The sequence below is a fragment of the Harpegnathos saltator genome, unplaced genomic scaffold (genome assembly GCF_003227715.2).
Source record: "Harpegnathos saltator strain DR-91 unplaced genomic scaffold, Hsal_v8.6 scaffold12, whole genome shotgun sequence".
Taxonomy (NCBI): domain Eukaryota; kingdom Metazoa; phylum Arthropoda; class Insecta; order Hymenoptera; family Formicidae; genus Harpegnathos; species Harpegnathos saltator.
This window is the reverse complement of record NW_020229895.1, coordinates 894,036-914,998: the sequence shown is the minus strand read 5'-3', so window position 1 is coordinate 914,998 and position 20,963 is coordinate 894,036. Positions and strand designations below refer to the sequence as shown.

Genomic DNA, 20,963 nt, shown 5'->3' with positions numbered 1-20,963 from the left:
TATTATTCTTTTTTTTTTTTTTTTTCCTACAAATATTCCCTAGAATCGTTCGAATTTTCCGAGAGGTGCTGGTGCTCCCTCTCTTTCGCGTTTATGAATATCTCGTCGTCGGGTCTACGTCGCCGGATCGTGTATTGACGAGAGCGATGGACGAGAGACGGCTGGAGAAAAACGAGCCGGGGAACCGCCATGAAAATCATGATTCGTATCACAATCACCCATTCTCGATTTTCCGCGCTCGATTATCGATCCACGGAGGGAGGGGAGCGGGGGGGGGGTTGTAAGGCGGAGGGAACGAGTTTCTCGAGTAAATTGCGAGTTTCTGAAATATGTATCGAGAAGCCATTGGCAAGTCTCTCGAGGCGAAGATCGCTCGATCCTCGAAGCTTCGCTTGCGTCATTCCGCGAATATTTGCCGCGCGCGCGCGCGCGCGCGCGCGGTGACGTCGCGCGAATTCACACGGGAGTTAATAATTTGTATGCGGATATTAAAATCTATCGCGGCGAGCAAACGGAACGGATGGGTTTTAACGGGCGGATTTAAAGGCCGGTCGTAAAAAAGACGCGAGCCCATATTTGCATGGCGCCTTTCTGTGAGCGGTTCCGATCTGAATTGCGTCGTCATTTAAAATACAGCTGGATCCACCGTCGCATTGAAGATTCCGCACGTAAAAAGCGTTATACGCCGCGCCGTTAGCGGGACGGATTTATTGCTGTAAAATGTAATCCTCTTGTAACGCAGATATAGCGTGCGCACGAGGAAAGTAGAAGATAAATTCATAGAGAACGGACGCACAGTTGGATGCATTCGTTCTATATTTTTTCTCCCCCCCCCTTCTCTCTCTCTCTCTCTCTCTCTCTATCTTTCTCTCTCTATCTCTCTATCTCTATCTCTCTCTTCCTTTTGCTGTAACGTTGCTTTTCGTCCGCCCTTTTCCAGGAAACTCTCCTTTCAAATTGGCTTTGACGCATCGCGTCGCTCGGACGCGCACAATTCTCTTTAATTCATAAATGCGATTCTTTTTAATTCACTTGCGCGCGCCGGCGTATCGCGCGACTCTATGCGTGTCTGTTTGTACGTTTAACTTTAATTGCCTAAAACAATAAACACGCGACGGGCTTTCGGCTGGGACGGCCGGCCGAGCTGATTGCGCGCTTTCTTTTGTGTTTTAAAATCGACTCAACTCGCCTAAATGTCGCGCATTATGCGTGCTCATTAATATGCGCATAATTATAATCGACCGCGCATTATGCCGATGTTGGACCATGTATAAATTGCGCCGCACGTATACCACGGCGCAAAAGTTTATTGATACGATCGTCAATGCCCGCTATAATTAAGTGGATAATTCCATCGGCCATAATTAATAACGGGTGAGTATCACATGAATTCTCACGGAATGTTGCATTTTTTGGTGACGAAAATTCGACCTTAAAGGCATGCGCTTTCTCTCTCTCTCTCTCTCTCTCTCTCTCTCTCTGCGAACATCACGTTCTGTTCGCCGGAGCGCGAAGAAAAAATCGTCAATGGATATTTTTATAGAATAAGTAGCACAGCTGCCCGACTTATCTGCGTTTAATTCTTATCTGGGCAATTTTTGTCCAACTTTATACCCGACTTTATGTCCTCTCTACGTAGTTTTTACTTCAGAAATAACGCAATTTCGCTCGCTCTTACACGCACGTTTTATTATTAAAGGGCTTCCAAGTTTGTCACATGAGAAAGGCGACAGAGGTCTCTTCTAGCAGAAAGTGTAAACGCGAGTCTCGCAGTTGCGAGAGAGCGAGCGAGAGAGAGAGAGAGAGAGAGAGAGAGAGAGAGAGAGAGCGAGAGAGAGAGAGAGAGAGAGAGAGAAACCGCGATGCTCGTCGTCAACACTTTAGAGGCAAGTCCGGCACTTTAGGAATTTTTAACGAGAACGTTAGCGAGGGACGTTTGCTAAGTGAAAATTTCTAGCGCTACGGTTTAGCCGCGCGATGACGAGAGCGCGGCGTTAAATGCCGACGTGAGTACGTGTCCATTTTTCCCGATCGACCTTTTTTTTTCTCTCTCCTTCCCCGGGCTAGCAGCACGCGCGCGCACGTGTTATACTAAATTCTTAAGCGGGATCACGCCACCGATGGCCGTAGTAACGACGATAGCTTCCATTTCACGCCTTTTAGCGCGAAATAGTTTAAGGGATGCCGGTGGAAGCTGAACGATGGAAACACGGCCGAGATGAGTCGAGTCACGTATTTAATACCCCTTCCCATAGAATCTCCTGCAGCCCTTGCGCGCTCGATTCTGCGCGATGTTATCCGTGCTGATCGTCACTTCCCTCCGCTCGGCGAGAGCCAGCGTAGTACACGATGCATTCTTAATTCGTACAAAGTCGTCGAACGTCGACGATCACCGCGTCTCTCTCCTCCTCCCCTCCCTTTTCTCCCTCTCCTCTCTTTTTCTTTGGGAACTCGCGAGAGAAAGTCCCTCGATTCTAACGGCTTTCGCAACTTGCGCTTTAATTAAGGGAGAAGTTTGATTTCTCTCGGAAATCTGTCTCTATTAAAATGGAGGGGATCGATCGAGTTATCGTGGCACATTGGAGAGATCGAGGATATTCGAGTATTCCATAAATTATTACGCCCGGGCCTCATAAATACGTTAGCCATGTCGCTACATTTTTCATCGATGCAAATGCAGCGAGAAGCAGCAAGAAAATATATAGTGACAGTGGTATTTCGCAATAAGGGAACAACCGGACGAATTATTCGCAAGAACGAGAGAGAGAGAGAGAGAGAGAGAGAGAGAGAGAGAGAGAGAGAGAGAGAGAGAGAGAGAGAGAGAGAGAGAGAGAGAGGAAAAGAGAGGCGTACAAAGAGGCGACGTCTTGGCCGCGCCCCGGCACAAATTGCAATAAATTATACCGCGAGCGATACGCATGATTACACGTTATTTATACGTCTTAATTTATGCGATACTTACAGCGCTCCCGAGCGGAACAGTCGCTCGCGCTCGCGCGACGTTCGCGTCGGGCGAAACGGCGAATTGATGTTTCAGCGTGCGGGTATAATTGGCCGTGACTGCAATAATAACGCGATCTTACACGATAATGCGTACGTTGCGGACACCTAATTATTATCTGATAATATATATCACGGGGGCTATATACTTAAACGCGACTCGGGTAATACGCGTATCGCGATTCCGCGTAGCCCGGCGCGGCGCGGCGCGGCGCGGCGCGTTCGCTCACACGCCCGCTCGATCGACGCCGCCGCGCGCGCGTCCCCCCGCGTGTGTTTATCATTATGTAGATTCTTATCGAGCGTATCGGACAATTTTGCTACAATGCCGGCGAAACACGGCGCGCGGATAACCGCTTTCATCACGCGACCTCTCGTCGCGATCGTCTGTATATTTTTCAAAATTCCAAAGAAAAGGGAAATAATCGCGATATCAGTCGGCAAGTGAGGAGCTCAGCGAATCTCTCTCTTTCTCTCGAAACAACGGAGAGACCGGCAGACTGGAGAGAAAGACACACGCGTGCGCGCCTTAAATCTCCGGCGTCCCTTCGAAACGCCCGAGGATTTACGAGGCTCGCTTATTACGAAATTCCGCCGGGAGTTCTTACACGAGTACGCGCGCGCGGCAAATCAATTTCTGTCAGCACACGCGCCACTTAATCGCCGGCGTGAGATCATGCATCATCGCGGACACAGTCATCGGGGCGCATGCAAATATGCGCGTTCGCACATGGCACGGTCTCAGGACACGGCGCGATTGCATCCGCCGCGTCGGCATCCGCATGCGAGTGCGAGGTCGCGTTATCGTCCTCGGCCGCGCGTTATCTGCCGGTCGCGTCTCTCGTTGTTCGCCACGCCACCGGGCGTCCAGCGCTATTAGCGTCGTTGATCATTCCATCTCCGAATACGAGAGCGCGATCAATCGATGCCTCCCCCCTGCCCCCTGCCTCCGCTCCGTGCCACCCTCTTGTCCTATTCCCGTGCCGAGACGCCTAATTCGAAGCGCGACGGCTGCCGGCAGCGCCCGCGCGCCCGCGCGGGTCGGTTCCGTGCGCATTGTGTCGCGTAATCGCCGGTATTGTAATATACGCTGTAATCCATATCGTAATATCGTCGAGTCTCGGCCGCGCGCCACCCTCTCGGCGGGCTACGATAGTCCCGCGATTTATGGCATCCGCGAATCCCTCGCGGCGACGTCGGTAATGGATAGTGAGGATCAGCCGTCTCTTGCGACTATCGGCCGCCCCCGTAAATCGTGCGCCAAGCACACGGAAAGAACTCCCGCGGCGGTTCGGAGTAATTTAGGTGACTCGACTCCGAGGGTTGCTCGCGGAAGGAAGGAAGGAAGGCAGGCAGGCAGGCAGGAGAACGAGCGAGACAGCCAGGAACAATCTCGGGGTCGCGGGGTCCCTCCGCGTCTCGGCGGCGCTCGAAAACTAATAACTGTATCAGCGATTACAATACGGTAATAGCGAAAGTTAGCCGTTAATGCGACGACGGCCGGCGGAGCTCTCGAGCGCGTCTTTTATGAACTCGCGCGATAAAAATGGGCCACGAGCGAGCGGCGGCGGGTAGTTTGGAGTAAATTAGCGCGGCCGTCAGACGAGAAGCATAGTCTCGAGGATCCAGTTTTTTCTGCAATTATAATATATCCCGTCCTCGCGCGTGCGCGCCACCTGACGTTCGTCACACTCCGCTGAGCCGCCGCCGCCACGCAGGAGGTCTCGTCCTTTCTTTCCTGCCGTCCCTTCCGCCGCCACCGGCATTTCCTCTCGCTCTTTCTCGCTTCGCCGTGTAATCAGCGTCGCGCTCGGCCATAAGGAACGGGGGGGGGCATCATCCCCTCGTCCTGCGCGCCGACTTGGGCGTTATTATGCCCGGTAACCTGTCCGTTACTCAGCGGGAAACGATCCCCCGGTTATGTTTCGTTTCTCCCGCGCTGTTCCCGTGCGCGAGAACTTTGCCACTTTGTCGAGGATAATAGACCGACCGACCGACGACGACGACGACGGGCGGAGGGGGGAATCGCGTTACTCCTTAATGCTCTCGCCACCGTGCCGTCGCCGTCGTGGTACGCGGAATTTCAGTATTTCATTTCCGCGAGACGCCAACTTGTTTTTTACGTCCCGCGATCTTTGTGGTTTTCAGCGCAGAGGCGGGCTCGGCCGCTCGCGCTCGTTTGTCTCGCGCTTTGCGTCTTGCAAATTCACGCGCCGCTTAATTCTTTATTCGCGACAAAATGTCGCGCCGGAGGCGAGAGGCGAGAGGCCGGGGATGGGGAGGGGAAATTTTCGATCACGAGCGCGCTTTTCAATGAAAAACCTGGAGGTATTTTCCGCGGCATATTTCGCGATGGCGCGGCTGCGAAGGATTAATTGCAATGGACGTTGACGCCGGGGATATTTCACGCGCGTTACGGATTCCCGTGTAATGACTCTCGTAATATTTTGCGCGAATTGTTTTCCATCATGAATGTATAACGACGCAATATGTCCGGACCGGTGTGCAACGCGGAAGTGCGCTGCGCACCGGTCTCACGATGTAACGATGAATCGTTAAACGCGCACGTGTCGCCCTTCGTCGCGGTCTCCCCCTGCCCCCCCCCCCCCCCCGCGGGAGATGCACGCGAGTTGGCAGTTGGCAATTGTATTTAATAAGGAATCCGCGCGTTTCGCGCGCGGAACGAGAAGCTCGCGCTACTCGCGAGCGGCTCGGCGGCACTGAACCTCGAGGAAGCGGCTATTCTTTTCTCGCCGGGCGTAAACTGTCGGATTATATTTATTCTCTAATTTCCTTGCGTAACGCAAAAGTTTACGCGCCCTTAAGGGTTAACGTCAAAATCCATCGCTCGCTCGCAAGTTTCGCCGCGGCTTCCGCAATCTTTTAACGGAAACACGGCTCTCTCAGCCGCCACACCGCCGCCGTCTTCTCCGCAGCCGGGAATACCTCAAATATTTTTCCCAGCCGGCTGGAAAGCCGCTCGCTACGAAACTCCCGACTTTACTGCCGCGAAATCCGGAGTTACGCTCGGCGGCCGGATTGCTTCGATCCGCCGAAGAACCGCTCAAATATGGCCGGCGAGCGTTTACACATTCGCGAATACCCTCCTCCCCCTCCTCTCTCTGTCTATCCCCATTGTCGCGAATCCGTTTCTCGCCGAGAAAACCGTCGCATGTAGACGTTGCGACTTTCAGCCGCCCCCCGAGAGTCTTCTCACGCGCGAGAGGAAGCGCGCGACACCCTCTCGTTCGTCCGGAGAGACGGCGACGACGACGACGACGACGACGACGACGTTGACAACTCGTCGACGATAACGCTCGCAGCTTGCGACATCTCTCGCGGATCTCGTGGCTTCGGGGGACGCGTATCTTCGCGCTGCCGCCGCTGCCGTCCGCGAAGTAGCCCGTAGGTAAAAGTTTCACAGATATCACGGCGATAGCATGAACGTGACGGGGCTTAACTGTATAGCTAGCACCTTCTTCGCCCCCTCCCCGCCTCTCCTGCCCCTCCGTCTAATCCTCCGCGAAATTAAGCCGTCAAGGAAGTCCTGGGCTCTTCTTAATTCATGTACGGTCGACTCTAATTCCGTGCGCGATATTGCTTCCATCGCGAAGAGGAGAAAGAGAGAGAGGGGGGGGGAAGAAAGAAAGGAGAGAAAGAGAGAGAGACAAGCTCGGCGCGTCATAGGAGAAACTTTTAATTGGATATTTTGAAATCTTTAACGTCCGGAGTTCACGGGCGACAGCGGAGGCGGGTGTCACCCCTTTTATCGACTGTCGGGCTGGACAATCTTCTTCTTTTACTTCTTCTTCTACTTCCACTTCTTCTTCTTCTTCTTCTTCCCCTCTCCCTCCCCCATCATCTTCTTCTGCCTCGTGCTTCTTGTTCCGCTCAGTCTGCCGCGAATATTACACCAGCGAGCGGAAACATCGCGCGATTTCGCGCGATTTCACGCGACCGGGCGAGTTTTCCTACGCGACGGTATTTATGTGACTGCGGCGCATATATATATATATATATATATATAAATGTAAGTTTCGGTGCGTTTGTAATAATTCTCGCAGTGCGGATTATTGCACACGTATGTACGTGAGCAGCGGTAAATCTTCAAATATAAAGTCCAAGGCATATATTATATATATATATATACACAATAATGCTGTATGTTTTGTTAATTTATCGACCTTTCGAAATTTCAAAATCATCAAATTAACTAAAGTCAGGGCGCTATTGTGACAATATATTCTTGAGACCAAGTAAAATAGAAAAGTCTGGTACCATTTTTTTATCCCGACAAACAGTTAGCGAGATATCGTAAGTTAAATATTGAAAAAGTTACCCAGTTATCCTTAAATATCTCAGAAAATATTAGGCAAATAAAAAAATGTTTCAGAACAAAAGTTGTTCGTCAAATTAATTGGTGGAAAAAGACGGTATGATAAAAAATTGGAGTTTCCATTTAAGATTTTTATGTTGATCTTGACTGGGCTTTTCAGGGTCATCCCGAGGTCAAATTTATAGCATCGATAAATAGATTCTTTGAAGCCCTACAACTTTTGTCCGAGACATTTTTCTCTAAAATGTCGCGTTTACGAAAAAAATCGGGTGGTCTGAAACAGCTTGTATGTATACCGGGAGGCCTCTGTCTTCTTCATAATTGTCGCTCGGGAGCGGACGTCGAAGGTAAACTTCCGCAAGTTTTGGAAAGCTGCTCGCGGATGCACGCTCATAATGCGAATAATGAAAGTATAAGCTCCCGAAAGTGTATAAGCGACTAAAATCGCGCAGGAGCGAAGTAAAAAAGCCGATCGCGCTTAATTATACTTCGTTTGATTACCGTAGCGATTAATTTGGATCGTGCGAGCGCGGCCGATCACTTCGGAGTTAATAACGATAAGATAACTATTGCATCTACGTTGTAATTACGGCGTTTGTTACGAAATTTGCCATTTAGTATGCATTATTTGATTAATTAATCTGCCCGCTCGGTACATCAATGTGTCCAAGTATCGCGAGTAAATTCAATTAATAGGGATAATGAGTGCGCGCGCGCTCATATGCGTAAAAATATGCGTCTCGAAAAATATGAATTTTTTCCCCTGTTGATCGCGCTCCTGACGCTTGTTAATATCGTTTCACGTGTGCTCGTGCGCGCATTCAATTCGCATTTGCAAAACGAAATCCTCCCTCCCGACCGACCGACGAAAGATATAAAATTATGCTGCTCACTAGATTACAGACTTCTTACGGCAATTAATCCGATACGTGCGCGACTGAATTCCGCGGGCGAGTTACCGCTGCAAAATTCTATAAGTCCCCTGCTCTGTATCGCCACTCGAAAAACTTGGCAACTCCGGCTGGATATTAGCCAGTTTTATGCTCGAGGCAAAAACCCTCTCTTGTCGTCAGATGCTCATTTATTTCTTGTCTCGCGACGTCGCGCGCATCTCCCAAATTACAAAACGCAAGACTTTCTTGCGCGCTCACGGACGCGCGCAGGAACGAGCGACCCGTGCATGGAAATGTTATTTAATTGCGAAATAATTACGTAATTGCGCGCGACTGCGACTCCTTATTTCCTCCGAACTCTAATCGAGTTTCATCTTCTCATCTCGAGATCCGCTCGAATTAGTAGACGCGACTTTCGCGAGAGAAGCTCTCTCTCTCTCTCCGCTCGTTCCGAGGTACTCAATAAACGAGGGACATAAATCGAAAGACACGATCTCTCTCTCTCTCTCTCTCTCTCTCTCTCTCTCTCTCTCTCTCTCGCTCTCTCTCGCACGGCACTCTCACAAGGGCTGCGAAAGAACGGGAGAGTCTCTCCGCGAGGGTGAAGAACGCATCTGCGGAGGCAGAGACGGCCGCCGCGCGCACGTTAGCATATCCGTTTTTCGGCGAGCGCTCGCGCTGAAGGGTGGTTGGTTGGCCGATGAGCCGAGTCCCATTTTATTGATTGCGAGGACGGGCGAGGAGAAGACATCGGCCGGGGGTGGCGGTGCCCCGCTGGCGGCGATGGTGGTGGTCGGTCCCGGGGTTAATGGAGAAGAGAGATTCGGTCGGGCGGGCAGCGACGGCGGCGGCGGCGGCGGGTCGTGCGCTCTCGCGTACGACCAATATCGCTTGTCGGCGATTTCCAGGCGAATGGAAATGCTCGGCGCGCAACGGCAATGCCCCGCCGTGCACGACGACGGCGACGGCGGCGGCGGAGGCGGCGGATCGTTTCGCTTCGCTTCGCGGACAGAAAATCCGCGGGATTGACGGGCGCGCGCGTCCGCGCAACACTGATACCGCCCTGGTCTCTCTCTCTCTCTCTCTCTCTCTCTCTCTCTCTCTCTCTCTCTCTCTCGCACGCTCGCTCGCTCGCTCCCTCCCTCTTCGCTGCCCTTCGTCTTCTTCTCGCTTTCTCGTCTTTCTCGTTGCTGTCGCGAACGCGCACTGATAGAAAAATATAGTTGAGTTAACTATAATCTCACTGTATCTTGTAGTTCATTTATTCGTGGTTGCAGGTTCGTGGAATCTGCAAATATAGTAGAATAAACACAAACATATAGGCAATGATTGTCTGAAATAATTGTTTAGTTACTTCTTTACCACATATATGGTAATTTCTCATTCACAAATATAGCGAGATTTAATATTCATATAGTTACATCTGTCATCATTTAGCAATTATTCGGGTAATATTGACTATATAAAAGAGTTGCTTTTACCTACCATTTTATAGATTTGTATCCATACAATAATTTTAGTTTGACTTACTATGATTCTTAGTAAAAATATTACATGCTTGGTTATACTATGCCTATATCGTATATTGTTACCGATATTATGCTAATACTTGCTATAAATATGATATTTCGGACTGTAATTTAGTTACTGTATCATTATAGTTCCAAATATCATATACTTTTCTCTCAGTGCGGTTGCCGTCGTGCGCCGCTCGGCTCGACGCGACGGGGAGAGTTATGAGGCGCGCGACGATTAACCTTCCGAGCGCTCTATTTACGGCGAGCGGCAACAGGAAGTGCGTCTTTGCTCGCCGCGGGAGGAGACGGTCGTCGTTGTCTAATTAAATCCACGTAGCCGTGATTATATAAATGTACATAAATGTACACGGTATATATATACACACACATATATATATATATATATATACACGCGGTGTAATACACGCGCGTACAGGTTGCTCGTGCGCAATTAGTTCGCCCGGAGCATCCACGTGGGGCCGAGTAATGTTTAGCTCGTTGCTAATAACGATGATGGCGGGGGCGGGGCGGCGGCAGGCGGCGGCGGGGGGGGGGTGGAGAATAAAAAGAGAAGCGCGGGCGAATATAAGAGGAGAGCGCGCGGGCTTTTCTACTCGGCAGGATAGAATTATCCGACAAGATTAAGCAATATCAGAGCGCGCTCTCTATCGCGGAGCGGCCGTTTCCGACTAGATTCTCAGCCGGGTTTCTCGCGTCTTAATAACCGGCTGGCTTTTTATCAATCCCGCTGAGCGCTCACCGGGACGGGGGCTCAGCCCCCGTTGCATCTCCGCACGACGGAGGGTAAGATGAAAAATAGTGAGGAGACGGATATCTTTTTTTCGCCCCGGCCAACGTATATCTTTATTATACCTCGAGTCTTCGAGGGGCGAAGGCCACCCGCGGCGCATTTGCATCTATTCGCGCCCGGAGCCGCAAAATATACACGCAGACGTCGCCCGCGAATGCGCGAAGTCTGCCTCGGTGGTGGTGGTGGTGGTGGTGGTGGTGGTGGTGCAACAACACACCGCGTGACATGAGGTAGATTTTCCGTCCGCTTACGCGCATTCCGGGGATAACGCGAAATCGATTTCCCTTTGTTTTTCCGTAGGCGAGCTCTGTCGTCCGCTCAACTGCAAGAAGAAGGAACTGTGCCTGCTGGAGGACACTTTCACGGCCGTCTGCGTCTCGAAGAAGGAGCTTCACAAGTCTGGGTGAGTCCGCCCTTGTCCTCTCCGTCGATAACTCGTGTATCCAACTTCTGGCCAATTAGCGAGCCGTTCGCAAGCTCTTTATCGCTCTCTGATACTCGCGATGCAATAGTTTCCTCTTTGCTAGCCTAGCCGCGGCACGCACACATACACACACACACACACACACACATATACACACAGAGCGTAAGCCACAATATTGTTGCGCGTGGCTTACGTTAAGCGCATCATTGGTCGAGACATTTATGCGCCGCGCTTACGTCTTTATTTAAATCCCCCGGCCTTTATTCGGGAGCAGGAACGATGGCGGCGGCGGCGGATATAAGCTGATCTCTCGTAAGGATCCTCCTCGCGTTGCGCTCGGCCCAAATTTACTCGCCGCTAACAACGATAACGCGTAAATCCCCGCTCTCGATGGTGTACCACTTGCTTCGGACTAGCAATTTTCCAAAGTGGCCCGGCATTATCAATCTCGTAATACGCCAATTTCCGCTGGCCCGGCGAATAGCCGAAATTCTCGAAGCGCGGCATCGACGGTGGCGTTTAAGCAGCCCGATATTAATGACGGTATCGTCCGCAAAACAACAAAATTAAATCGCGCTGCCGTCCCGCCGCTCGCTAGTTAACTGTAATTGGATGCACACACACACACACACACACACATATATATATATACTTTCTTTCGGAGCTGCGGATCTTTCGATCAGCGGTTTTCATCTTGCAGGACGCAGGCCGTGCGACATTAATGACCTTAATACGTCATTAGCGGCTAAGCAGCCCGATGGCGCGCTGCAGCGGTGAATCGATGCTCTCGGAGATTAATTCCGCCGGCCGCGCTGATTATATCGTCGAGCGTTTCACTTTCGCGCATCGATTTCGCGTTCGATCGGCTCGCCCGACCGTCAGTCGGCCGTGCGCGCTCACATTTCAACGATCTCTCTCTCTCTCTCTCTCTCTCTCTCTCTCTCTCTCTCTCTCTCTCTCTCCCCCTTTCTCTCTCTCCCCCTCTCTCTATCGGCGAGGTAATTTTTATTCGAAGGCATCTCCGCTCAGTACAACAACAGGCGATTTTCGCAAGGTCAATTTGTGACGTTGTCGGTGTAACGTTGATCGCATCTCCGCTCACGTCCGCAAGGATACACACCGCTCTCGAAAACTTTGATCTTCCGATTTCGTTTGCCGACAAGAGAGACACCGTCGCGTTTTAGCCCTTTCGCGCGCTAGACAAAGGAATCCCGGCTCATCCGGTGCGCTTAATCGTCTTAGCAATTTCCAAATTCGATATCGCCGGAAAGAGAGAGAGAGAGAGAGGGGGGGGGGCAAAAGGGCGCGCGCACTCCCGCCGCGTGAGAGGATCAGAGGTTTTTTCCGGCGGCACGTCGGTCCGGGTCAGGTGACGCGCGCCAAGTCATCCTGAGGGATCGTTCTTGTGATAACGGCCTCGTCACCGTAAAATGTGATTACATCGGCGTGTGGCCGCGAGCAGATAAAATAATAAAGCGACGGTAAAACGAGAAAGCCCGCTTAGCGACTTATGACGTGCGCGCGCGGCTAAAAAGCTGCAGGATCGGCGGGAGGGATAGGGGGGACAGTCTAGTTCGGTAGCGTAATTGTGCGCGAGTAATGGCCGTTAAATTTTTGTCTCATATTAAAGGCAATTGGCGCTTCGCGCTGTAATTTCCAGGACGTAGCGCAGCCCGGTGCCGCGGGCAGGCTTGTAGGACACGAAACTTCATAACGAGCATTAATTCATCGAATAAAGTAGGTTCTATGCAAATCGCGCGCGTTGAATCGCTCCAAACTTTCCGAGGCTCGGGACGGAGCAATTAGAATTCGAAGTTGAAACATTGAGCTCGCGCTTTATTTGCCGCACAAAAAGCGTCCTCTCATTGTCCATTAATTATTGCGAAACTGTGTCGGCGTCCGGCAAGAGAGAAAGAAACAAGAACAGTATTAATTATCCGCGGCGCGCGCGCGCGCGCGCGCGAGCTACAAGTTCTTGCGTCCTCCGGCCGGCCCAGTGAATGCAAATATGCCGCATTTATATTCGCTGTTATCGTTACATTGTCTCAGGTGGCATCGTCGTATTAGCGCGCCCCGCTGTGCCCCGCGTTCCCCCTCGTAAATATCATATATCGTCTCGAGCCTCGGTTTGATGGACTCGTGTTGCGCAAACAAACGACGAGCGGTAGTTCGGAAAAAAGGGAGGAAAAAGAGGGAGAAAAAATAACCGCATTGTTATCACACACACACACACACACACACACACTGAAAGAGGGAGAGGGAGAGAAAGCCCGCGTACCTCTTCCGTGTGCCTCACGTACGAGATTTTTCCATTACTTTTCGTTCTTGAAAATAAAGCAGCGCGACGGCGGGATATATTCATCCGGAATGAAGGGAATGGAAATTTTTGTCCGGCAACACGGAAGACGCGGTCGGGCGAGGGGATTGGAGAGGGGAAAGAAGAGGGCAGGGTTACTCATTTAAAACTCGTTAGCGCGTTTCTTATGTTAACGTGATTTAAGAGTCGCCGGCTCGCTCTCTCTCTCTCTCTCTCTCTCTCTCCCTCTCTCTCTCTCTCTCTCTCTCTCTCTCTCTCTCTCTCTCTATTGTAGATCGCGCGAATGTGTGTTTCAGGGACATAGTGATTCCGAAGTCGCGAGTCGTGCAGCAGAGACGGCTGAGGACCGAGACCTCGGTCGATTCGGACGACGACGACGCCTTCTTCGATTCGGAGGACGACGATGAGGATCAGGACGAGTCCAAGTGAGTGACAACCGACTGCACTATCGCTTAATCCGTCGTGAGCGCGGCGCGAGCTGCGACTGCTCTTAAACTCCGATTAAAACGTTAAGTTGCTTTCCTTCCTCCATCCTCCCCCTCCTCCCTGCCTTTCCTCCTCGACCTGCTGAGACGGCGAGGACCACTTAGGTCCGTCAGCGTGGAGTTTTCGTACTTGCAAATTCCGCGCGCGTGGAATCTCGCTCTTCCGGACGATATCACGGATTCCTCGCGGCAGACGCGAGGTTATTAATATTAGCGCGAAGCGGCGCGGCGAGCGGCAAGAATAAGACGTGATCTTTATGCGAACCGGTGCCACCGGTTCTCCTCTTCTCGCCGGAATAGTTCTGGAAACTTCATTTGGGAAAACCGCCCGCGCGCGCTCGCGCACTCCTCTGCTTAACACGGCCCGTCTCCGCTGGCTGGCTGGCTGGCTGGCTGGCGTTTTCCTCGCCCGGGAGGCGAGGGAAGTTTGAGGAAAAATTAGTTCCGAAGGTAACGCCGCTGCAGCCAGCAGCCCGGGAAACGCGCCGCGCTGCGGCTCGTGTTTACTTTCCGCGAGCCACGTCAAACGAGTATCATCAGTTGGTGCGCGCGAGCCGCAACACTTTAAATGCGGCTGCCCGCGGGAGCCGGGAGCGCGATTGAAAATTTCATCCTGCGACGTGATCCTCTTGTCGATAATCGCATGCAGACGGCGCGCCGTTCGAGACGGAGGAAACTTTGCGAGATTCTCGCGCGCGCGCGTTGTGTCTCGCGACGGAATTCCAACGTGGCGGTAGCGACGGATTATCACGTATCGGACAATTTTCGCTCGAAATTCGATCCCTCCATTTGGATTTGCGTGGATTCCGCCCCGCTCCGCGGGGGGTTTTGCGGAGGACTTTACGGGGAGGGACAGCGGGGGTGCGCGTAACTTCCTACACTTCGACGATCGGTCTTGCGAAGTTTCGTCAAGATGTTATCCCTGCTTCTCTCTCTCTCTCTCTCTCTCTCTCGCTCGCTCGCTCGCTCGCTCGCTCTCTTTCACCTCTCCTATGCGGCACAGTCTCGATTTCAAGATGAGACTTGTGAAGAGCCGCTCGAACGAGCGCGTTGAAAACGGCGCGACGGGGATGCACGTTTTAAACTCGTTCGGAATAACCGTTGCATTTCTGCAAGAGTCAAGAACAAAGTTTATACTTTGCCGCGCGGGTCGGAAATACGGCTGACCACATGGGCGTCGCATTCGGAAAGTCGGAAAGGCGGCAGCTACAGTGTGTGGGTTTATCGGTGGAATTTGAATCGAGAGGAGAGCCGGTCGCGGGGTAGCAAAAACGGGTTAATCCCGTTTAGCGAGGAAAGCTCGTTGACTCCGGAGATTTAGCGGCGAAAGTTGCCCGATAGATGGATAGATGGATGGATAATTAATTGCGACGATAGTGACGTTTTATAGAAACGGCGGAGAGACTCTTTATATCCCCTCTGTCAAACGATGCGTCAAATGGACCTCGTCGGGGCCAGCTTTGGAGGAGCGCGCGGAATCGAACACCTCTCCCTCGAGAATAAAGTCTCTCGAGCGCGAAATTGAAAACACTGTTCGCCGTCATCGCGCGCGCGCGCGAGCTCGCCGGGATGCGTGTCTCGCGTTCTCTCGAAATTCCGTTATTAAAACGCGTTTAATTCGACGCTAATCCGGGAATCACGAGCGCGCAAATCTGTCCCGAGAGTGGAAGAGGTAGGGCGACGCGCGACGTCGCTCTCTCGCGAGCCGGCACAGACAGACGGATTGACAGCGGAAATTCGGGAAAAAAGAGAAAGAGAACAGGGCAAAGGGGAGGAGGGGATGGGAAAACCACAGGCCGCGGATTTTAATGGCATTATAAATATACAGCGACGGCGCCGAAAAATGTTGCGAAACGGCGGAACGAGGGGTTAAGCGCTGATTCTCTCTCTCTCTCTCTCTCTCTCTCTCTCTCTCTCTCTCTCTCCGTAATCCTGCATAACGCCGTCGAAAAACCCTATTTTCGGCAACGACGCTTTCACGAGGCGGCGCTGTTTGCTTTTCGCATTTGCCACGTCAAACGTCAAACAGGAGTTAACGGCACGTGTAAGAACTGCAGACGTCTAATACCCTTCCCCGGGGAATAAAAACCCTGAGAGGGAAGACCGAGCGAGGGAGTGAGTGAAAAATAGACAGGCAGCGGCGAGAGAGGGGGAGAAGGGGGGAGGGAGGAGGCAGGAGAGTCGCAGGCTGGCAGCGCGCGCGCGCGCGCGCGGGGGACGTTTCTCTCTACTTAAATTTGCACGACCGAGCAGAGCAAAGAACGACTCGACCCCTTTTTTTTCGGCCAGGTCGCCGTGGCCCTCAGAAATTCGTCGTCGTCGCACATGACAAAAGATTACAACGTACAAAACGCGAGACAGCGCAATTTTCGTAAAAAAGAGGAAAGAAAAAAATCACTGTCCGCTCGCGCTCGGTCCCACCGGCTCGCGCGACCTTTCATCGCTTGGCTGACGCACGAGCGGCCCCCATTGTATTATCCCCGTGTTTTGTTCGTTAACGCAATGTGCAATGCGATACAGCATAACAGTTATGCACGGCAGCGCGGCGAAATAAGGCGAAACAAGGACGTAAGGATTAAGGGGTGCGTAACATCTGAGTGAACGCACCTGAAGACACAGAGTAAGTTTGGCAATTTTTTAAGTAGTTAAATGACAACACAGATGGAAAATGTTGGTTCGAAGGCCTCTAACGTGCATACCTTAATAAACTACACACAAACAATTTTTTGTTATTATTTTGCCTCAAGATGGCGGCGGCGCTGAAGCTCTCCGAGTAAAAGCGCATTTTTCTCATGGGTTCCCGCGGCTTGCAGCAGAAATGCCGTACGCTTTCAAAAAGGATAAGAGGGCAAAATTTTTGTTAATCCGCATTAAATTTGCTGAAGAAGTATACGCACACGTATATGTTAAAATATTGATTTTTGTAGAAATGGTGAACATTGGGAGAAAAGTTTGCAGTTTCATCCAAGAGATTCAGTGGGAAAATATCTATCATAACAAAAGTTTTAAACCGATCGTAAAAGTCATGCGTGTACTTCTCTAGAGAACTTAGTTTAGCAGCTACTGTAAAAATTTCGAGTGGAATTTGTCGGACGAAATTTGTGGAAGTTCCGCCGCGAGCCGATTCGAAAAGCGTGGTTTTACTCGGAGGAGCTTCAGCGCCGCCATCTTGCGGCAAAATAATAACAAAAGATTGTTTTGTGTAGTGTAAGGTATGCACGTTAAGAGGCCTTCTTCAAACCAATTTTCCGTCTATGTTGTTATTTAACTACAAAATGTTGCCAAACTTACTCGGTGTTTTCAGGCGTTCACTCAAATGTTACCCCTCAAGTTTAACCTTACCCCTTAAGAACAAAGGGTCTCGCGGGCGGGCATGCGCGAAATGATATGCGAAATTCGCGAAACGCTGCGCCGCGAGACGTCCGCGATGGCGGGGCCGACGACCTCTCGTCGAATGTTCAAAAACGTATCAGAGAGACCGATAAATGTGTTACGGGGGAGAAATGTTTCACTCCCGCCCGAAACGGTGTTTCTTCCTTCTCTTTTTTATCCGCCCGATAAAGAAACTTTTCGCGGGCGTAATACTTTTTTAATACGCGCTCGCGCGAAACGGCTCTCGCGCGAGCGCGCGAGGGAAACTTTTATCGGAACTTTCGTGCCGCGGAAAATAGATACTAATTCCAATATTCCCGAAACGTTTTTATCGCGTCTCTCGCAACGCGCTGCAAATTCGACTCGGAGCGCAATTTTGCGGAAGAACACCGCGCTTCCCCCTGCTGCTGCTGCTGCTGCCTCTCTCGCGCCCCCACCCCCTCTCTCTCTCTCTCTCTCTCTCCCCCCCCCCCCACCTTCTCGCGAAAACCACGTAATTTTGCGTGCGATACCCATCATCCGAAATTACTTGGCCGTTCCGGAAGGCGATGTCCCCCTCCCCCCCCCCGCTCCTTCCGCCATGCCCCGTCGCTTTGCATTTCGGGTCACGGGGCGAGCAGTTCGCGAAATAGCATCAACATTAATGTTTCCCGAAATTATGTCTTCGCATAATATTTACATACTATTTACATGCGGAAACGGCAAAAGTCTTAGCTTTATATTATATTATATTCAGGCAAGCTCGCACTTCTTTCAAGAGTTTCTCTGCGATCCGCCAACGCGCGTCGTCGCCGCTCCACTTAGCTGACGCGCGCGTACACTGATAGAAAAATATAGTTGAATCAACTATATAATCTCGCTATATTTTATACTTCATTTTGGCCAATCAACCATATTTTTATAGTTGGTGGAACCTGCAGAATATAGTAGAATAAACACAAATATATAGTCAATGATTGTCTGAAATAATTGTTTAGTTACTTCTTTTACCACACATATGGTAATTTCTCATTCACAAATATAGCGAGATTTAATATTCATATAGTTACATCTGCCATCATTTAGCAAATATTCGGGTAATATTGACTATATCAAAGAGTTAGTTTACCTACCATTTTATACCTGTATCCATAGAATAATTTTAGTTTAACTTACTATAATTCTTAGTACAAATATTACATGGTTGGTTATACTATGCCTGTATCGTAATTATTACCGATATTATGCTAACCGATACTTGCTATAAATATGATATTTCGGACTATAATTTAGTTACTGTATCATTATTAGTTCCAAATATCATATACTTTTCTCTCAATGTACACGTTAATCGCGTCACACGCACGCACTCTCGCATCTCGCACTCGAGATCTCGCATGATGTCGCTCGAGGCAGAGTAGTATCGTGCGAACATTTATTTCTCGTCGCGGATCGCGCGAAGAAAATCGCCTCGAATTCTCACGGCGCGCGCGCGCGCGCGCGCGCAACTCGGCGCAACTCTCGCAACTTCGCCGTCGTGAGAAACTGCGCGAGAACGCTACTGACAAAGAGCCGTCATTAACACCCGCAAGTCTAACGAACTCTTCTGCGCGTTCACCGCGCTACACACCTCGTTCTCGATTATACGTCGCTGCATTTGTGATTTCGCTGCAATTCCGTGCTCGCTCGGTCCGATTCTTCGCTCCTTGCTCGCTTTTTGGAGCATGAAAAGGGCCGAGCGGGAGGCGAGGGAGACGCGCGCGCGCGGTCTCTCGACCGCGGGGAGAAAGGCTCCCCTGAAAAATAGATGAACATACGGAATGTCTCCCCCCGGTTTTTCCGTCCGATCCCCGCGAGCCGTGGAAGCTCGCCCGCGCACGATTACTCAATTACGTCGATCTAATAATGAGATCGTGCATTAAATACGACGCGTTCCTTTGGCGGTGGAGAAGCGCGGCCGCGCTTTGCAATAATGTATACTCCCTTTTTATGAAGTCGACGGGACCCGGAGCCACCAGCGACCGGAGGGAGCTCCTGAAACTTTTACCTCAATCGCCGCAAGAATAGACTCTCCTTAACCCTTTGAGGCACGTATTTTTCAGAAAGTCCGCGAATCACATGAAAATTTATATACGTTCGGTCGCTGATGACGAATCCGTTATGAGATTTTCGAAATTCAAGATGGCGGCCGCAAATATGAAAAATCGCAATAATTTCGGTGACAATGGGTATTGTGGGGTTTTTGGGGGTCGCTGATTACAGATCTGTCATCAGATTTTCAAGATTAAAGATAGCAAATTCATGATGGTGGGTAAAAAGGAGAAAACTTCGACAATCTTGACGAGGATTTGTACCAGGGGATTATCGAGGTCGAAATCGACGCTCATAATTTCCATTTCAAAGTCGTCATTTTTCACCTGAGATTTGTAGTAGAGAAACCTAAAAAACTAACCGGAAAGCAATGTCAGATAAAGAATTCCATGATCCGCCAACTTGAATCTGCAATCTTGAACAATGAGTTTTGGACCTCGGATCCGTAATCAGTGACCTTGAAAGCTAACCAAAGTACAATTTCAGCTAATCATATAAAAATTTTATGATCCGTCATCTTGGAAAATTAATTTCGGAATTTGGACCTCAGATTCGTAATCAGCGACCCAAAAACCCCCAAATCTTGATTTTGTTTATTTATAATAAATGGACAACTTATGCAAAACACTTTTCAACCTTTCATGTATATTTCCCATATCATATAAGAAGCTAAAAAACACAAAAAAACCCGACAAGAATCCCTCAAATATGAAATCCTTCAAATATGAAATCTCTCAAATATGAAATATTTCATGAAAATGTGAGAATAAATAGATAGTAAGTATACTTACCACTACGCCTCAAAGGGTTAACGCGAGCCAGCCCCGAGAGTCGATCTTTCCACCGGCGGAGCGAAGCATCGGTGGGAGCCATCGCGCTCGTTACAATCCCTAACAGGCAACTTTAAACGCTTAAATAATTAAAGCTTCAAATAAAATTCTGCAAAATTAGTGTCCCGCCAGAATTGAAGCGCACAATAAGGCTCTCTCGGCCGGGTAACAGATTTAATTGCTCGCCTTTCGCAGGGAAGTGTCTCTCTCTCTCTCTCTCTCTCTCTTTCTCTCTCTCTCTCTCTCTCTATCTCCTAAAATGTCAGATTACCGGAGTCTCGGCGGAGAAAAATCGACTTTGAATCGATCAGGGAATCCGCCGGATTCAAATCACACTGCTCGAGCTCGTACAACGTCGATTCGTATTCGGATTCGCGAATCATCGGATCCTCCTCCCTTTCTCTCTTTCATTCTTCCTTCCTTCCTCCCCTCTTCCGCCTCCGTTCCTCCCGCTGCCCCTCGACAAGACACGCGACTTTAGAGCTGCAATTTGCAGCGTGCATTCAAAGGCGCGACCACTTGTCCTATTTGCGACGAGCCTCGGCTGCCGCCACTCGTCTTGCGCTCGTCCGCCCGCTCGCCTTTGTTGTAATTAGTGAGGCGAGAAGGCGGACTCTTCGTGCCGGTCGCGAACTTGTTAACGAACAATTATCCGTGCCGATTGCGCCCACGCTTTTGCGTCGCGTCGGGATGAGCTCGCGACGATAATTCAATTTCGCGTCGCGCCATCGAGCCGCCGCCGGCGTGCTATCGTCGCGTCGACAAACGAGGCGTCGCTCGCTGGAAAACTACCGCTTTTCCGCCTTCCACCGAACGTGAGAGACGGAGAGAGAGAGAGAGAGAGAGAGAGAGAGAGAGAGAGAGAGAGAGAGAGAGAGAGAGAGAAGAAGCTGGCCGTGCATCGGTAT

At 50.6% G+C, this 20,963-nt stretch overlaps 1 protein-coding gene across 2 annotated transcripts in view; it reads left to right on the top strand.

The window, feature by feature from the left end:
* Cow (Proteoglycan Cow) overlaps positions 1–20,963 on the top strand; it is a 124,961-nt gene that overhangs the window by 74,032 nt on the left and 29,966 nt on the right. For both annotated transcript variants that reach the window (XM_025305371.1, XM_011139670.3), the window contains exons 3-4: positions 10,858–10,960; positions 13,595–13,723. In XM_025305371.1, the coding sequence (XP_025161156.1) occupies positions 10,858–10,960; positions 13,595–13,723 (232 nt within the window). The remainder of the gene's footprint in view (positions 1–10,857; positions 10,961–13,594; positions 13,724–20,963) is intronic.